General features: G+C 50.1%; 1 protein-coding gene and 1 pseudogene across 2 annotated transcripts; both read left to right on the forward strand.

Moving 5' to 3' along the window:
* Positions 1-1,089: 1,089 nt before the first annotated feature.
* LOC311353862 (protocadherin gamma-C3-like) lies at positions 1,090-5,395 on the forward strand (the record flags this gene model as incomplete). The annotated part of the gene is made up of 5 exons (XM_084473667.1): positions 1,090-3,413; positions 3,483-3,594; positions 3,833-3,894; positions 4,516-4,634; positions 5,100-5,395. The coding sequence occupies 5 exons, from the start codon at positions 1,090-1,092 to the stop codon at positions 5,393-5,395; spliced, it is 2,913 nt and encodes a 970-aa protein (XP_084329793.1).
* Positions 5,396-10,390: 4,995 nt separating this feature from the next.
* LOC311353863 (protocadherin alpha-C2 pseudogene) lies at positions 10,391-15,653 on the forward strand (annotated as a pseudogene). Its single transcript has 2 exons — positions 10,391-12,823; positions 15,621-15,653. The product of its transcript is annotated as a protocadherin alpha-C2 pseudogene (transcript).
* The last annotated feature ends 5,025 nt before the right edge of the window (positions 15,654-20,678 follow it).

Consider the following 20,678-nt stretch of genomic DNA (forward strand, 5'->3'; position numbering starts at 1 on the left):
CACAATCTCAAGATTTTTTGTAGGAAGGCAGATTTTACAGTTCATGCTGATATAATATTAAATTACATATTAGATACATATTAAATATAATTTAATACCATATAATATATTATAATCAGATATAATATGATGTTTAAGATCAATTCTCTTTTATTATTATGCATTATTATTCATGTTATATTTTTCTTATTTCATTCAAATTAAAAGAATGAAAATAAAACAAAACAATAAACTGACCAGACAGCCTTCACATCTCCTTGTACTCAGCACCAACCTCGATCTCAATGCTTTTCTAAAAACAATACAACTCCAAACCAACACATCTCAGTGTTTGTTTGCTCTTGATATGATATTAGCTCATCATGCCCTGAATAATAACCTCCCAGCCGGGGGGATTAGGGGGCCGGGCGGGCTGTCCAGATTAGCGGGGAGAGATGAGTTTGATCGGGCAGCGAGCAGAGACAGATTACGGTGCCTCGCAGCAGCAATTGGAGCAGATGTCATTCTCCCATCATCTGAACAGTTGGGCCAATAATACTGCTGCCGCTGCGCCCGGGCGTTATTACAGACGCACAAACACACACACGTACACACGCATAGGTCGACGTACACACGCACGCACACATATGCACATGCAGTCACGCGAGCGCGTGCACACACACACACACACACACACACACACACACACACACACACACACACACACAGATGCGTACACACACACACACACACACACACACACACACACACACACACACACACACACACACACACACACACACACACACACACACACACACACACACACACACACACAGTTCAGAGGCGGTATCCTCTCTCACCCTCCCGACTCCTCGCTCCACATTCAAGGAAGGACGCGACAGAGTTCGAGTTGCTCGTGCGGGGAAGTTTTCGCGGCGGTTCTTTATTCTTTTTATTTTCTATTTCCAACTCAGACACATGGATTCCGTTCACCTGTTCAACCGTCACCCTTCTCATCGCATCTAAGTTTAGTTAGTTACTATATCTAGATATTTAGATACTTTAATTGATGAGAGATCGTTTGGATCACCGGACACTTTTTGAGTGATGGCGCGCGGTGGGGGGGTGCGGAGGGCGGGCCTGGTCCGCCTGGTGGTCCTGGTCCTGCTCTGGGACCTTGTCCGGGCCCAGATCCGCTACTCCATCCCGGAGGAGCTGGAGCACGGGGCGTTCGTGGGGAACCTCGCGGAGGACCTGGGTCTGGCGGTGGAGCGGCTCCCCGCGCGCCGCTTCCGCCTCGTCTCGGGCGCCAGGCGGCAGTACCTCGAGGTGAACCTGGAGAACGGGGTCCTGTTCGTGAACGAGCGCATCGACCGCGAGGAGCTGTGCGAGCAGACCCCGTTCTGCTCCTTCCACCTGCAGGTGGTGATGGAGCGGCCGCTGGAGCTGTACCGCGTGGAGGTGGAGATCCTGGACGTCAACGACCACTCGCCCGGGTTCCCGTGGAGCGCCTTCAACCTGGACATCTCCGAGTCCGCCGTGCCGGGCTCCCGGTTCCCGCTGGAGAGCGCGCAGGACCTGGACGTGGGCACCAACTCGCTGCGCACCTACCTGCTCCACGTCAACGACCACTTCCTGCTGGACGTCCAGACGCGGAGCGACGGCAGCAAGTTTGCCGAGTTGGTGCTGGAGTCCCCGCTGGACCGGGAGAAGCAACGGAGCCACCAGATGGTGCTGACCGCCGTGGACGGGGGGTCACCGGAGAGGACCGGCACCGCGCAGATCGACGTCACGGTGCTGGACGCCAACGACAACGCGCCGGTGTTCGAGCGGTCGTTCTACCGCGTGAGGCTGGCGGAGAACGCGCCGCTGGGCACCGTGGTGATCCGGCTCAACGCGTCCGACCTGGACGAGGGTCCCAACGCGGACATCACCTACTCCTTCAGCGGACACGCGCCCGTCAAAGTGCGCGAGCTGTTCGGTGTGGACGCGCGCACCGGGGAGATCACCGTGACGGGAGTGATCGATTACGAGAAGGCGCGCATGCACGAGATCTACGTGCAGGCTAAAGACAAGGGTCCGTCCGCCGTGGCGGTGCACTGCAAAGTGCTCGTGAACGTCCTGGACACCAACGACAACACGCCGGAGGTCATCCTGACGTCGGTGTCCACGCCGGTGCAGGAAGACGCGCCACCGGGCACCGTCATCGCCGTTATCAGCGTCACGGACCGGGACTCCGGGGAGAACGGGAACGTGGACTGTGAGATCCCGCACCACGTGCCGTTCCAGCTCCACTCGTCCTTCAAGAACTACTACACCCTGGTCACCTCTGACCTTCTGGACCGGGAGGCCGTGGCTGAGTACAACATCACCGTGACCGCGCGGGACATGGGCGCGCCGCCGCGGTTCACCCGGAGGACCATCGTGGTCCAGGTGGCCGACGTCAACGACAACGAGCCGCGCTTCAAGCAGCCGTCGTACACCGTCTACCTGACGGAGAACAACGCGCCGGGCGCCTCGCTGTGCGCTGTCACCGCCCTGGACCCCGACGCGGGCCAGAACGCCTACCTGTCCTACTCCCTCCTGGACGGGGGGGACATCGGTGGGATGCCCGTGTCCACCTACGTCTCCATCAACTCGGACAACGGGAACATTTACGCCCTGCGCTCCTTCGACCACGAGCAGCTCAGGAGCTTCCAGGTCACGGTTCAGGCCCAGGACGCGGGGTTCCCGCCCCTGCGGAGCAACGTCACGGTGGACATCTTCATCCTGGACCAGAACGACAACGCCCCCGTCGTCATGTCCCCGCCAGCGGCGCGGAACGGGACGGTCCAAGGCGGAGACGTGGTGCCCAGAGCCGCTGACGCCGGGTACCTGGTGGGCAGGATCACCGCGTCAGACTCGGACGCGGGGCAGAACTCGCGGCTCTTCTACCAGGTGCTGCAGGCCACCGACCCTGGCCTGTTCAGCGTGGCTCTGTACACGGGCGAGATCCGGACGAACCGGAGACTGGTGGACACCGACGCCGCGAGGCACAGACTGCTGGTGCTGGTCAAGGACAACGGTCAGCCGCCGCTCTCGGCGACCGCCTCCATCACCCTGTCACTGGTTGACAGCGTGCCAGAATCACAACCCGATTTCGGCGACCTTGCACCGAGCCCTTACTACTACGGCCAGGACTACACCGTGTACTGGATGGTGTCACTGGGGGCCGTGTCGCTAACGTGTCTGGTGGCCATCATCGTCCTGCTCGCTGTGAAGGGCTACAGGGACAGACGCTCCGATGGCCTCTCCGGCTGCGGGTGCTGCGGTTCGCGAGATAAGACGAGCACCGCGGACATGTTCGTGAAGTCCAACATGAGCGGACAGATGACCACAGGGGCCTCCGGCGGCGCGGAAGGAGCTGGCAGCGGGGGCCCCATCTCGCAAGTGTACTGTTACAAAATGTGTCTGACCCCGGAATCTTCCAAAAGTGACTTTATGTTTCTGAAACCGTGCAGTCCTGTAATGAGCGTGCAGGCGCAGAATAACGCCAAGAGCAAAGACTATCTGACATCTGGGTGGAGCGCGCTGGAGCGCAACGAGCTGGTGAACAACAGACCGCCTAATGAGGTGCGGAGACGCTCATTAAAAAGATAGAATGCCGTCCTATATTATTCCAATTATATCCGATCGCGACACAGAGTCTTTCATTGTAAGATGAACAATGCCACAATGCTGGGAAACATTGAGTCAAAATAGTATTTATTCAGCTGCATATCTATTTATATTCATGAACGAAATAATCGTGACAAAGTATGGTGTGGTGTGTGGATGAATATTTTAACGAGTCTTTGTGTGATTTCTTTAGTTCAAGGACACTCACAAGGACTGGACTTTGACTAATAACCTGAAGAACTCTGCTTATAAGAGGTGAGTAGGCCTACCACACACACACACACACACACAAACACAAACACGTGTAAACACACGCAAGCACACACACATACACACGTACACAGACACACATGAATGCAAGCACACACACGCACGCACACGCACTCATACACATCTACACACACATACATTTGTACACACTCACATGCGCACACACATGCACACACGCAAACACACATACATGTACGCACGCACACACACATATAGACATGTGCAGTGTCCACCCAGATGTAGAATAGATTAACCTACCAACACCAACTGCTGGTTGATCTAGCCGTCATACATCTGGTTGATCTAGCCGTCATACATCTGGAGCAGACACGCCATCACACTTGTGATGTCACAAGAGGATTGACTTTGAAACGGCTCATCCACATCACAACTGGTAATCAGAAAGGGTGAAAGGTGACCTGAACCAACATTGTTTGCATTCCTCCTCCCCTCCTCCTCTCTCCTCTTCTCTCCCCTCCTCTCCCTACCTCCCTCCCCTCCCTCCCTCCTCCTCTCCCTCCATCCCCTCCCTCTCCCCTCTATCCTCTCTCCCCTCTCCTCACCCCTCCCCTCCCTCCATCTCCCCCTCCCCCTCCCCCTCCCCAGGTACAGTTCTGTGAACATGGAGACCTTGCTGCCCCCCCACCTCCTCTCTGATGGGACCCAGGACGAGTTCTCCTGCTCCGTGGCCCCCCAGTACTGGACCTGGGGGAACCACATGCGCGGTAAGAACCATCAATCCCAGTCCGTTTAAAAAGGAAGACCAGTCTACCTGTAAATTTACATTTACATTCAGGGCGTTCAGCAGACGCTTTTATCCAAAAGACACAATAAGTACATTTGTCAGGAGAAAGAGAAACAACAATATATCTCTGTGGGTACAGTAAGGATGTTCATAGAACCAAGGCAAGCACTAACCATCACTAGGTTAATCCATTCCCTGTGTACATCACAGATAAGATGCTACACAATGCTACATACTATTTTTAAGTGCCAGGACGTACAACATGAAATAAGTGTGTACATTAAGTGCCAGGACGTACAGCATACAATAAGTGTGTACCTGCAGGACCTTGAACTGGAGGCTCTACCTGCTCCAGTAAGCCTATGACCTGTGTCTATACAGTCCAACCCCTATTCACCCTCATCCTCCTCATCCTCCTCCTCATCCTCCTCTCTCTCCTTCCCAGAATGTAAAATATCTCTTCAAGACGAGAGTGTAGTCCCCGACTACTCATGGACTACAAAGACCATGATGCCTCAGTGCGCCTACACGTCACCTGACTACCAGCACAACGTCCACATCCCGGGCGCCGCGTCGGGGTACTGCACGCTGAAGCCGCGGACCAGCACCCCCCGCGGGGAGCTGGACGTCTACAACTCCTTCTCCACCTTCGGCAAGAAGAAGAGGCTGCTGGCGAGCTACGAGCAGACGGTGGGGCGGGACACGGGTCTCATGATCGCTAACGGCGAGCTATTTCAGTGACGCGACGCAGGACTGTCAATAAGTAAAAGTTATCTGTTTGACGGACGCGGGTTGGGTGGGACTGTCAACCACTAGCGGTGATCTGCTTCAGTGACATGATGCGGGTCCAATGATCGCTAGCGGTGATCTGCTCGACGCGACTCAGGAATATCCTAAATAGTGGTTTGGGTCGCAGGTGTCAAACCCTCGCAGGCTGGCAGGAGTCGCCCTGATGTTTATCACGTCCCTTGTTTATTTATACTGAATAGTTTTGTGGATTCATATCAACCGTTCATCAGTTAATAACACTCGATTACATTGTTATTTAGCATTTATGTTCACTAGCTTCGCGTTGGAAATGCTATTCATATATTACGATATTATTGATATAATTTCAGCTCTCAGTTCTTGATTTTTTTCTGGATGATAGCGTCTGAATCATAACGAGATGTTTATGAATAACTGACAGTTACACGGTAGCCGTGTATGCTGGGACTATTGTAAACGTTGGCTCACCTCACAGTGATTCTGTTCCCAGGTGAGCAGAGAAGTTCACTCAATGTTTGGGGTAAAAAAGGTTAATATAGGAGGAGTTTCATTTATAATTTTTTATCTCAAATTATATGTATTAGTAATTTATTCTTTGTATATACATAATATTTTTTTGAAAGTTGGTATGGCTCTGTACAAAGACATGTTTACTTTAAATTGAATTAAATAATCTACGGAAAATGTATGAACGATGTCCCAGTTATTTAGAAAAAGGAATTTCCATTCTTGGCATGATGTAAAATATTTTTGTTTAAATGTATATAGTAGGCATCAAAGAATCCTGGATCACATTATTAAAACAGTCCTCTGGAAGTAAAACGAGGACACGTTCTAAATACAATTCTCTGAAAGGAGGTTTAAATTCAACTTACTTAGTCTACTGTACTATGCCAGTTCTCCAGTCGGAACTGTTTGTGTATTCGCAGCAGTATCCCCTTTCTCCACTAGATGACGCGCTTTCCTCAGAACAACGAGAGACAGAAGAGCAGGGTTAATATATTCTTTCGTCATCAGCAATGTAACAATGCGACTGCAGAAGCTGTTCAATACATAAAGATTAGACCTTGAAATATTAACCGATCACGGATAGTATCCTATAGTGGCCATTTTATTGCATTTATGTTTTTGTTTTTTTGTGAATTCTGTGGGACCTCCTCTTCCCCAGTGAAAGTTAGTGAAGTTAAATGAACGCACACCCCAGTGGGGGGTAAATCAATCCATTTTCTAAAACATATCAATTAGCATTCACCGAGTCTCCGATTAGCTTAAGCTGTGTGTCTTGAGGCGATGAGAGGAAAAACATTAAGACAAATTATGATTTTATGAATTTCAATTGCCATCATAGACCACATCAACTCAGTTACGCATTTAATAACCCGGGGATAAATGGTTAAGAGACACCGAATTCGCCCCTGCTCTGCATAGTCTCCTCTGCACAGCATGGTCTGTATCTCAGTGTAAGTTACACAGAGACGCCGGATCAGCAAATATCATCTTTCAATTTCAGGGAACGGAAATGTACAGAATCCTTCACAGAATCCTGAATGACCAGCGAGCTCAGAACTCACATAACAAACACCATGAAATACAGTATGTTATTCAATGATATTATATTTATGTATTAAAAATATATAGGCTTTTTTTTATTTATTTTTTATTTAATACTTATACTTAAGTCATAAAATATGTAAAATTATTATTTCCTCTCATAATATTAAGTTATATACTTCATATACTCCAACTAGAAAATCAGCTAGCTCCATAGCAAATCTGCCTGAATGTAGCTAGCAGGTTAGAACCATGGCCAGCTCCACTATACATACTGCCTAGCTCTAGCTAGCAGGCTAGCACCATGGCTAGCTCCCAGACACTTTGCCCGACTCTAGCTTGCAGGATAGCACCATGGCTAGCTCCCAGACACTCTGCCTAGCTCTAGCTTGCAGGTTAGCACCATGGCCTGCTCCACAGCCTACACACTGCCTAGCTCTAGCTAGCAGGTTAGCACCATGGCCAGCTCCACTATACATACTGCCTAGCTCTAGCTAGCAGGTTAGCACCATGGCTAGCTCCACAGCCACCCTGCCTGACATTAGGCAGCAGATGTAGCCTAGGTGCTAACCTGCTAGCTCCCCTCCCTGCCTATACTGCCTGACTGTCAGCTCAGCCTAAAGCAGGTGGGCCAATCAGCAGCCACGACGGTCCAGACAGACGGAGGGACCCGGACTGATTGACACAAAGTCCCAATGGATAGGAAAACAAGTGAGTCCGGGAGTGTATGGTGAGGCTGTGGAGGGACGCCACCAAACTGTTCAGCTGTTAAGAGATCCTGAAGAAGAACGTGTTGAGGTGTATTCTGTTTGGTAGATAAAGCGCCACCACAACCCATTCATTGATATTGACGTTTAGCAAACGCTTGTTTACAAAGCATATAGTCTGGAATCTCAGTTGGAGTTCAAGTCAACATGGTTTCCTAAAGTAAAGCTGTTTTTTAGGACAGTTCTGATACAGAGTAAAACACATTTAAACATGTTTGATCCAGATGTGATCTAACTGGTCCAGAGGTTCTGGTTTGGTTTAAATTCAAATGTGGAAACTCAGCACATCTGTTTTGTAATTAACCATCTGAGCAATAGTTAATATCACATCCTGCCTCTCTTGCAGTTAAGCAGTGGGAGACACCAACTGGGAAGGGTGGCTGATTAAAACCAGACTGATTAAACGAGGAGGAGGAGAAAGCGCCAACCAGACACCAGCTTAATTCTGCGTGGGGGCTATTCCAGTAAACCAGACACAAAATGAGATAAGCGCGGTCCTCGCAGCTTGAGCCTGCGTTGGGGCTACACCACCAGGGTGTGTGATTGGTTGATTAAAAGTTATCCTCTTGTGACATCACAAGTGGGAATGTCCAGGCAGGTTCCCATCCAACACCTCCTGCCCAGCAGGTGGTACAGTCTATCGGCCCCCTCCTGTCTAGTGGGTGGTACAGTCCATCTGTGACTTCCTGCCCAGCAGGTGGTACGGTTCATCTGTCCCCTCAAGTCTAGCGGGTGGTAAGGTCCACCGGCCGGCTGGACACTCCCACACTGATGTCACAAAGGGACAGAGTTTGGAACAGCCTGTAGTGACTCCCCCTCTAGTGGTGAAAACCTCTTCTCGTTCCATCCTCACGCCCGTCTGTCAGAACGCAGCAGGCGGCCAATCAGGGGCCAGGGATCTATTTCAGCACCAGTGTTGGGATGACGTGTGTGTCCCTGGGGCTGAATCTGCACTTTTGGACTCATCTCGTGACTCGTCTGCAGTAGTAGAGCACACACACACACACTCATGCACAGAGACAAACACACAGAGACACACAAGCATGTACACACACACACACACACACACACACACACACACACACACACAAACGCACATACATGCACAGAGACACACGATCATGCAAACACAAACGCACACATGCACATACGCATGCACACACACATGCACGCACACACGCACACAGAGAGACACACAAGTCCACACACATGCATGCACACACACACACACACACACACACACACTCAAACACTCCTAAATCTGCTTGTGTATGGTTTCCATTAATGGTAAATGTGCTCAAGCTGACAATCAATGATATTAAAGTTTAATGCGGCTGCTTGTTAAGTAGCAGTAGACTATAGAAGGGCCTGGGTCTGTCCTTAACTTCTATATTTCTTATTATCTGTCGGGCTAGGACAGGTAATGGTGTCGGATTATTTGAAGATTTGTATTTATTTAAGACACGATAGGCTACAGCAGTCTGCAACAAAGGGATCATTCATCTCACATTTCATGTCTCCAATTCACTGGATGGATTCTGGTTGGTCCCTCGACACTGGGGTCTTCCCTTCCACTTAGTTAAGTGGAGTTATATATTGCAGACATAAATATATATTCTTGACTCAATGAGAAACGGACTGAAGGCATCAATCATTAATCTCGAGTGCAGCGAGATCACTGGACTCACTGCCTCTGGGGATTCTATCCACTTGTGACGTCACCAGTGGAAGCGTCCACCCAGAGGGATGACGGACAGATCAACTCAGTGCACCATAAATCATGAGGGTGGCTGTTCCCACTTGTGACGTCACAAATCGCTCCGTTTCAGAAGGGCTCGTAATGACTCACGTCTGGCGGTGAAACAGAGGCTATGTGCGGTAACCTTTGGCACAGTGACGGTAGACCTGCATGGAATCATGCATTTTTGCATCTTACGTTTGTGTCTCTTTGCTCTGATTGGTCAATTCATCAATGAATTTAATAAATATCGAATACAGATGACATTGCATTTATTCTTGTATTTTTAACTTTTAAACCTGGGATGCAATTGAAGTGTACTAGGCTATGAATGGAATTGCATGAATGTAACGTAACGTAATGTGTGTGTGTTTGTGTGTGTGTGTGTGTGTGTGTGTGTGTGTGTGTGTGTGTGTGTGTGTGTGTGTGTGTGTGTGTGTGTGTGTGTGTGTGTGTGTGTGTGTGTGTGTGTGTTGGGGGGGAGTGTGCATGCTGTCGTTATAAATGTCATAAAACTCATATGTGGCCATATCCTTATCCTCCTTGTAGGAGTCGACACTACAATATGTAGAATTAAATAAAATGTGTCAACGTTATCTGCCCACGGTTTTCTACAAAACCGTAACAGGCATGAGACTCCCTCCTCCTCATCCTCCTCCTCTTCCTCACACGGAACGAGGACACCAGAGCAAGCCCACCTCCTCCCGTCTCTCCGCTCACACCACCGCGCACCGACGGCCTAGGCTACTGCAGCTGTAGCGCAGCTGGGCGATGGCATCGGCCGTCCTTTACGCGACACGGGACTGATTGTGCACAGGAAGAAGAATTAGAAGGAAAGGAAGACGCAGAGAAACGGCTCGTCTGGTCGCTCGTCGCGCGTTAACGGCCTCCTCTTCCCACCCTCCGGTCGTCATGGCGCTGTGTGCGTCGGCTCCACGGACACAATGGATGGCGGCTCTCTGGCTGCTCGCGGCGCTGTGGGGACGCGCGGCCGCCATCACCCGCTACTCCATCCCGGAGGAGATGGCGGCGGGCTCGGTGGTCGCCAACCTGGCCACGGACCTCGGGCTGGAGGTCCGCAGCCTGAAGGAGCGGGCGGCGAAGCTCGACGTGATCCAGAGCAAGAACTACCTCGACATCAACAAAGAGACGGGAGACCTGGTGATCCGGGAGAAGATCGACCGCGAGAGCATCTGCATGAGTAAGACCGCCTCGTGCTTCCTGAAGATGGACGTGGTCCTGGAGAGCCCCATCCGGATCTTCAACATCGAGCTGGAGATCATGGACATCAACGACAACGCGCCGGTGTTCCGGAGAAAGACTATGCACCTGGACATCTCCGAGGCGGCCGCTCCCGGCGAGAGGTTCTCGCTCACGAACGCCGTGGATGCGGACGTGGGGGCGAACTCCATCAAGACCTACTTCCTCAGCGAGAGCGACTCGTTCAGCATCGACATCCAGACCGGCAGCGACGGGTCGAAATACGTCGACCTGGTTCTCAACAGCGATCTGGACCGAGAACAACGCAGTCTCCAGACGTTGATCCTGACGGCGGTGGACGGCGGCGTTCCCGCCCGCTCCGGGACGGCCAGCATCGTCATCAACGTTCTCGATGTCAACGACAACGCCCCCGTGTTCAATCAGTCCGTATACACCGTCAATGTCACGGAGAACGCGTCGCTCGGCTCGGTCGTGTTGACTTTGAACGCGACGGATCAAGACGAGGGTAAGAACGCCGAGTTGTTGTACTCTTACACGCTGTACACGTCCGAGAAGACGCAGGAGATCTTCTCCCTGGACCCCAACACCGGCGAGATCAAAGTGAAGGGGCCCATTGACTACGAGGAGATCCAAAGTTTTGAGATGTACATCCAGGCCCACGATAAGGGCTCCACGCCGTTGTCGGGCCAGTGTAAGGTCACGCTGTACGTGGTGGACCTCAACGACAACTACCCCGTGGTCACCATCAAGTCCCTGAAGACGCGGGTCCGGGAGGACGTCCCCGTGGGGACGCTGATCGCCGTGGTGAGCCTCAGTGACAAGGACTCGGGCGCCAACGGCGAGGTGGAGATCTCCCTGAACCATGCCGCGCGGCTGCCCTTCGTCCTCAACAAGTCCTCAGAGGACTACCTGGAGCTGCTGGTGTCCCAGCCGCTGGACCGCGAGACCACCAGCCGCTACGAGATCACGCTGAGGGTCCGGGACCGCGGCTCGCCCTCGCTGGGCGAGAACGAGACCCTCATCCTGGAGGTGCTGGACATCAACGACAACGCGCCCGCCTTCCCGCAGTCGTCCTACACCATCCACGTGGCGGAGAACAACGCGCTGGGCGCACTGCTCACCTCGCTGAGCGCCTACGACCCGGACCTCAACGAGAACCAGTACCTGGTGTACTTCATCATGGAGAAGGAGGTGGCCAACACCTCCATGTCCATGCTCTTCTCCATCAACCCCGAGAACGGCAACCTCTACGCCCTGAAGACCTTCGACTACGAGATCGAGCGGGACTTCCTGTTCCACGTGGAGGCCCGGGACTCGGGCAGCCCCCCGCTGAGCGCCAACGTGACAGTGCGCGTGGTGGTCCAGGACCAGAACGACAACGCCCCCGTCATCGTGGCGCCGTGGCGGCCGCAGGGCTCCGTGGTGGAGGAGGTCATCCCGCGCTCGGCCGACAAGGGCCACCTGATCGCCAAGGTGATCGCCATCGACGCCGACTCGGAGCAGAACGCGCGCGTCACCTACCAGGTGCTGCAGATGAGCGACGCCTCCCTGTTCAGCCTGGACCAGTACAACGGCGAGATCCGCACCGCGCGCATGTTCAGCTACCGCGACCCGCGCCAGCAGCGGCTGGTCATCGTGGCCAAGGACAACGGCGAGCCGCCGCTGTCGGCCACCGTGACGGTGAAGATCGCCACGGTGGAGAACGCGCTGCCCTTCTCCGAGGCCACCGAGGTGCCCATCGAGTACGACGTGTTCACCGACCTCAACCTGTACCTGGTGATCGGCCTGGGCGCCGTCTCCTTCCTGCTGCTCATCACCATCCTGGTCATCATCGTGCTCAAGTGCCAGAAGCCCAAGCCCAAGCCTCTGAAGATGCCGCCGCCCAACCGCAACAGCGTCATCAGCCGCAACAGCATCATCAGCCAGCGCAGCTCCACCATCGCCGACTCCACCCTCATCTCCAGCGACGCCTACTGGTACAGCCTCTTCCTGGCCGAGACGCGCAAGGGCAACGTGGTGGTGCGGCAGCCCATCGTGCCTAAGGGCGCCGGCTACTTCGTATCCAGCATACCCCGCAGCATCGGCCCGTCGGAGATCAGCGACTCCCGGGCCTCCACCCTCGAGGTAGGGCGCCTACGTCAGGTGGGGGGGGGGGGGGGGGGGGGGGGGGGGATCTTAGTGGGAAACAAAGATTACGTTTACATTCAGGGCGTTTAGCAGACGCTTTAGTCCAAAGAGACTTACAATAAGTACATTTGTCAGAAGGAGAAACAACAATATATCTCTGTGGGTACAGTAAGGATGTTCATAGAACCAAGAGCCAAGCATTAACAATTACTAGGTTAACCCATAAAAAAGTACTATTTTTAAAGGTCCCATGACATGCCACCAGGTGTGGTGTGATTAGCCATTACAAGCCGTTTTGGATGTGTGACAGATAGATGAGCAACGTTTGCTACAGTCCACTGGGTAGGCTGGTAGACTGATCTATCCAGCACACATCTAGGTGGACCCGCCCACTTGTGATGTCATAAGGGGCAGATTTCCAAAACGGCTTGTAACGGCTAATCACACCAGGAGATGCCACCTGGTGGCATGTCATAGGACCTTTAAGTACTAGTATGTACAGACATACAATAAGTGCGTAAGAGGGGTGTAGGGGGGTTGGGGAAGGCTATGCAGAGTCCAGGTGAAGTCTGAAGAAGTGAGTCTTTTGCAGAAGCTAAAGTTCCCTAAAAGACACTCCAGTGTGTATCATTCACACACCGAAGGTTTGGCGGTTCTGTTTCACTAAATCCTGACTGTTAAAGGGCCCTATTCACCATGAGGAGCCATATTGATTAGTGATTAGGAGGGCATTAAATCTACATCAAGTGACATCACGAGTGGGAGTATCCAGCGCGATGAATGATGTCACCTCAGGGGAGGTTTTGAAAGCCTCGTAAGAGCCAATCAGCTTCACACCTCCCGGTGAAATCTGAGCCCTTCAAGATGCTTAGAGGTTGATATCACTTTTTCCACCCCAATTGCAACCCAGAAAAAGTGTTAATATGAAGTAAAGTAAGACAAGATGAAATGGATTAATCCCTGAGAGGCAAACTGGAAGCCATCACATTGCTAAATGACACTGTAACCAAGTTAAGTAAAACAAAGAATTGTTAAGGGAATGGAACATGTTGTGACATGCAAGGGAATTACCGGGTAAGGCTACATCTCCAAATTAATGAGCCACTCCTAAACGGTCCAAATAGTCTTTTTTTTATTCAGGCAACACTCCATCGAGGGATATGTAAAAAAGTTTAGAAATGTAATCTGTAAAAAAGCATCAAAGGCTGAGTGTGTGTGTGGATGCTCAGCACACACTCCACTGAGCACATCTCTCCTCTCCCTCTCCTCTCCTCCAGTACTCCAAATGAAAGGACCCGTTCCGAGCTGCCCTGGAGGTAAGATGTTCATCAGTAGAGTCACAGCCCTCTGTCCCTGTGTCACACGCTCGTACTTTCAGCTGGGTGTCTCAGCATGGAGGTCTTAAAGCGGGGTTCATGTATAGCATGTGTAGTATAGGGTTGAATAGCTATAGAGTAGCATAATAACTCTGATGACAGCGACTGGAACGTTTCTTCATGACCTTTGTAAAATGCAGTATTAGATTGTTTTCCAAACTGAGTGAAATGACTCGGAAGTTTCTAAGTGGCGGCCAAGATTAGAGCTGTTTGAATTCTGTAAACACTGTGGAGCAATGCTTCAATGCTCCTTTTCTCCTATCATTTAGCGTAGGGTACACTAGTCCTTCCTTTGCATAGGGAAAGGAGGTTATGCAGTCCCACAATGCCTTGTGGCAGCAACATTTAAAGCGACACACGTTTCGTTGGTTCATGAAAACGATCAACATGACCGACATAACTGGGATCCATGTTGATGAATATGAGTTGAGTAGCGAGAACAATCAGTCTCAATGTCACAACTAGGGTTCCTTTCACTGTTGTGACTGATACCCTGTTGGTTCTGGGTTTGAATCCCAATGTCCGCTGTCTTCCTGTAGTCATGACGTTTAACGAGATGCCCTTTCCTGTCTGTACCTGCTTCTTAGAGATATGCAGCCTGAAAGCACCCGGGATAAAGATAAATGAATGGTAATGTTAGAGTGCAGTGCACACCATCACAAGCCCATACTGAAGCTAAACACACTAATGTCGAAGTGCAATGCTGGACCTGAGATGCGCCACACGTCCTGCTGTCTGTCTGTGTGTCTCTCCAGAGCTTTTAACATTCATTATTCAGCATCTCTGTATTATGCACTGGTCAAAGCAATGTCTTCGATTTTTTTTAGTTGTTCAATTTATAGAATCTCTAGCACCTGAACAATTCCATTCAGATGCCTTCAATTTAAGTATATAAAAAAAACGTGGCTAGATCTTCAAAATCAATCCACTTGTGATGTCACAAGTGGATAGATTTGAAATGGCAGGTGGTGATGACTCAGCAGCCTGCCATCAGGTGGCCCGATGATGAGATGATGGTAACAGCCCTTTAAGTTAAATGTGTTGCCTCAGCAGAAGCCTTAGCTCCAGCGGCAGAAGGTCTGCCGTCCACCACCTCCTCCCTAACTTCTGTGTTTCTGTCTGCTCCAGGAGGAGGTGACGGACAGCAGAAGTTCCACCTCCTCCCTAACTTATGTGTTTCTGTGAGGAGGAGGTGGTGGACAGCAGAAGGTCTGCCGTCCACCACCTCCTCCCTAACTTCTGTGTTTCTGTCTGCTCCAGGAGGAGGTGGTGGACAGCAGAAGTTCTGCCGTCCACCACCTCCTCCCTTTCTTCTGTGCTCCTGTCAGGAAGAGGTGGTGGACAGCAGGTCCAGCAGCAGAAGCTCTGCTGTCCACTAACCATCTGACCCTATCTCCTGTGTTCTCTGTGTGCTCCAGGAGGAGGTGGTCACGATGAAATTCTCCACCTGAGGGACTCTCTCTGAGGAACACCATGCCGTTTGTAAAAAAAAAAAATACAAAACAAACAAAGAAAGAAGGAAAAAGAAAAGCTTTGGATCCGAGCTTCTGAAACTCTGCAAAAACTCTGGACGCTGCCGAGCGGCCCTCGCCACAGACCCCGTCTCCTCTCCTGCTGCCCCGTTGCCTCCGTCAGCATGCACCTGCACGCCTCCATCATCTCTTTCTTTGCAGTATTCAAAAAATAAGAGTAAGAAAACAACACAAAAAGTATTTTATAACAACCTCCAGGCGAGTCCTGAGTGTATTTTATCACGTCTTTTAACTCTTAGATTCAACTTCTAGAAACACTTAAAACTGGGAGCCATGTCATCACTTAACGGGTAAGCTGTCAACGATTGAACGAGATGCTGCGAGTATTTGTAAGGTATTTGAATCACTTCTCAGTACAGCATCAGTATCAGCAGCTATTAACAGACTCAGTATAGAACAGACTTTAAATACACGCCAACAACACACCTACTTCACCCACAACACGAAGGGCCCCTATTCTACCACGGATGGATCAGCCCAGCAGTTGGTACAGTCCAAAGGGTAGGCTGGTAGGCTGGCTGTCAGTCAAACATCTGGGCGTGTACTTCCACTTTTGATGTCACAACAGGGTCAATTTTGAACTAGCTTGTAACGGCTAATGAGCAGGACATCTAGTGGTACAACATGGGGTGTGTAACCAAGACGCTTTTATCAGGAGAAGCAAAGAGAGATGGAGAATAAATATATAGCGCAGGTTATATATTCTAAACTGCAGTATAATTTATAATTCAACGGTAAAATCCAGAAGGTTCCTACGATGAAAAAAAAATAATGTTGAAATTGATTCAATAGAGTTCCAACATAAAACCCAATAGTTTTCTAAAACTAAATTATACTATTGATTAAAAATGAGAAAAAAATGTATTCTTTCAAAAGCAAAGCATTTGAGGAAAAAAATGGATTGCCTATTTTGTAATTATGAATTGTATGAAAATAACAAGGAAAAGATTTTGGTTTTAAGTTTTACTGGAATATAATTTTCCAGTGGCTGTGTGTAGTTTTATTAATATTTTTTATGTATAATTTATATATATATAATGTGACAATTAATTGCTGCTTTTGTGAGTATCTTAATAGATTTTGTGTTGCATATTTGTACTAAAGTCCACACACTGTTTGGACATGTGAGAAAAGCTTGAAAGTTTCACAGTCCGAAATAATCAGCAATCTTGGAGAAAGAGGGAGAGAGTAGAGACCCCAGAACTGAAAGACTGGAAGAACAGCCGTCTTATTATGAATATATGTAGAACAATATCTAGTAAGTATTAAGTAAATCAGCATAAGGGAGCCAAATAATCCATTAGTGTTCAACCGCATATTAAAATGAAGGATAAGGATAAATCTATTGATAAGTTTGAAGGCATTAGTCATTTCAACATTACTCTATTCAAATGCTACCAGGGACTCTTCCTATTAGTTCCTTTGAAGACAGGAATCGCCCTAGGACTGCTGTGGCTCACGTTTGATTCATTCTAGAATGTGATCTCTCCCGTGCTGCAGAGCCAGACCCATTCTAACCAAACTCCCGATTGGACACGACTAATGAGAAACAAAAACAGCCAAACCAGATGTGCTACTTTGTGCCTTGGCGCTCGTCCGCTGCGACGCAACGTCCTGAACGCAGATTACTCCACCAGTCCCCCTTGTTGCCTGGGAAACCGATCTGGATTGATTAGAACGCCCTGAGGGGCGTTGACACATGACCCCTCCGACACCCTGACCCCTGACCCCTCGCACTTCACAACAGATGCTCTGTTGCTTCCTCATCAACACGCGGAAACGTCTATAAATCCTTCCCCCCCCCCCCTCCCTCTAAACCCCCCTACTCCTTTATATTTTGTGCTTTTTTATATCCATATAAATATATATATACATACAGTGCATTCTTTTGATAACGTTTGATTTCCTGTTATTACTTGGCGATGCTTGCTTGTTGTGGTTTCTCGTTCCCGTCTGCTTCCTAGTTCTTTCTTTGCTCATCGGTCGACCAGAATGTACAGTTTATATCCTGAAACAACGCCGTTCCCGTGTGTCTCCGTGTGTCTTTAGTGGTGGTGTGTGAGAGAGAGAGAGAGAGACCCTAGGTTTTCATTTCTAAGCAGTGAAATATGCGTTTTTCCGGTTTATTTCGATTGAAATGTTCTGCCCGACGATGCAGATTTGAAATAAAATCTTTTAATCCGTCTTTGTCTGTTGTGTCTGCAATAAAAGATTAAAGTTTTTTGCCACCGAAGTTAATTCTCCAATTTGATCGGCACACTCCTGTCTTCACTTCAACCCCTGCTCTCTCTCTCTCTCTCTCTCTCTCTCTCTCTCTCTCTCTCTCCTAATCTCTTTCCCTTGCTCTCTCTCTCTCTCCCCCACACACAGACACTGACTCCCAGAGATGCATCCTCCCTGACCTACTTTCTATGGCTCATGTATTAATTCAGGGGAATGGAGTGGAGATGTGCCTGCAGTTCAGATGACAGTAGGTACCAACCAGGGCTTTCACTCCTTAATCTCCACACCCTCAGAACCTCACTCTCTGGTCTTTGACAAAAGGAGGTTTCCACTGAGGAGAAATGGGGCCTGCAGTCTTACCACAGTAACTTGCATAATGTACAGTATATATCACAGTATTTTTGAATCCTCAATCTGTATCCCTTTTCCACTATTCTCTGATGCAGTTCTATTGATTGATTGAGCAGACACTTGTTCAAAGTGACTCGTTCCGATGCAGAAGTCATTAAGGAGCAGTAGGTGTTTAGCATCTCACTCCAGGATGCCTACAGGTAGGATGTGGAGACTGGGATCAAACCCGGAACATTTTGGAACACCCCTAACCCCTACCCTGTCCCAGGCTCCAGGCCATGTGACTGGTGGTGAGGCAGAGAGAGTCTCAGGAGGTTCAGTCAAGCACGTTGGGAACAGCCTTTCTGTAAAAAAGGTTAGCAGACCTTCAGCCTCAAGCAGGAGAGAGAGAGGAAGCAGGTGACCACATATTCTGTATATTACCTCTGTTCATCATGCTCACCTCCTGCAGCTGTTCTGCTCCTCGTCCTCCTCCACCTGTCCCCCACGCAGCTCCTCCTCCTCTCCTCCACTTCTCCACCTCTCCTCCACTTCGCCTCCACCAGCTCCGCCACCTCCACCTCTCCTCCACCACCTCCACCTCTCCTCCAACAGCTCCACCTCTCCTCCACCACCTCCACCTCTCTTCCTCCAGCTCCACCTCTCCGCCAGCTGATTCCTGAGCCATGCAGCAGATTATACATGGTGGAGTTATTTATCAGTGAGTCAGAGCAGGGCCGGTGATATACCTGTTACAGACGAGGGACTCTGAGCTCATCACTCTCATCCACCTCAGGCCTTGTGTTTCCACGACGATGGAAGTGGTACCCAAGACTGAGGTCACCAGCACCAAGCACCCTGGATAATGGGAGAGAGAGAGAGAAAGAGCAGGGGAGAGAGCAGGAGGGACAGGGAGAGAAAGGGGGAGAGAGAGAGAGAGAAAAACAGAAAGGACGTTAAGGAGAGTAAGAGAGAGTATGAAAGTTTGGGATAAAGGAAAGGGAGAGGAGTGCTCCTGACCGGCTGAATGAAGCCAGACTGATGGTCACCTGCGGGGGAGCGTGCTAAAGGAGCAGTGGTGCGTGCGGAGACGCGGCCGCTGAGTGTGGCTGGAGGGGGGGGGGGGGGGGGGGGGGTACCGTGTGTCCAAGATGGCCTCTTGCTCCGGGGGGGGTGGGGGGTTGGGTCCACTGCTGCTAAAAAGCCCCTCTTTGGGGTCACTTCAGACCACTCCGTCCGGGACTGTGCAGCGCTGACATAAGACGCCTCCAGACCTCGGCTGTCCTCCGCCTCGCACTGCACGCAGACGCTTGCTTTGATCTATTTTAATGTGCTGTTTGAACGCGGTACAGACACGAGGTATTTTGGTTACATCTCAGAGACACACAAAGACCGCACAATTCGACAGGGAGCCATTTTGTTTGGTATTGTTTGCATCTGACGCTCCTTCTCCAGAGAGGCAGACAGTGTTGTTCCGAAAGTCTGCAAATCTAAAATGAATGAATGAATAAATTACTCAGTCAGAACAGTTGTGAGAGTGAATGCTGAATATGTTATTAATACGCGTTCACAGATTCTGTAAAACACACATCCTGTGCCTGTGGTATTCAAACTGCTATATTCTGTCCGGAAGCCTCCTTCATAAAGCAACCTGCAGTGATTTGTTCATGTGTTACATGTCATTCATGTACAGGTACAGAAGATTATAAATCGATGCATATTCAACACAGTGATGATATGTCCTATTGCACATCTGATAATAAAGCTCCCTTTGTGTTGGGTTCCAGAGGCGGGAGTGTGATATTTTGGAGGACATCATCGCCGTAGTGACAGAATGTCAGGCGCTGTGGACTTCATGATGCTGTTTACTCTGCACTCCCTCTCCCGACTAAAGGTCACCCTGTTATTTTGGGTGACAGGCTGAAACAGAGTCACATGATGTGGTTTAGAGAGAGGGGAGAGTCGATGTTCACATCGGATCACCTTCTGTGTCTCCGTGGGCCGCGGAGTTCGCTGGTATCAATAATAAATGAGCTGCTGCGGGCCTTTGTGTCCACTGGCGGGAGGCTCGGAGAGACGAGGTGTATAACGGGCGATCAGAGGGCTCGGACGGGGGCGGGGTCTGATCGAGACGTCTTTCAAAGGTTCGGTGTTTAAACTGATTCAGGGGCCGTCGTTTAACCACAGCGGATGTGACATCGATCAGCTATCAGTTGGTAGAGTCCACTGGTAGACTGGTGGTCTATAAATCCACATTGATGATTTACATTTACATTCAGGGCATTTAGCAGACGCTTTCATCCAAAGCGACTTACAATAAGTACATTTGTCAGAAGAAAAAGAAACAACAATATATGGCTGTCGGTACAGTAAGGATGTTCATAGAACCAA

The sequence above is a fragment of the Micromesistius poutassou genome, assembly GCF_964030765.1.
Source record: "Micromesistius poutassou genome assembly, chromosome: 10".
Lineage (NCBI taxonomy): Eukaryota > Metazoa > Chordata > Actinopteri > Gadiformes > Gadidae > Micromesistius > Micromesistius poutassou.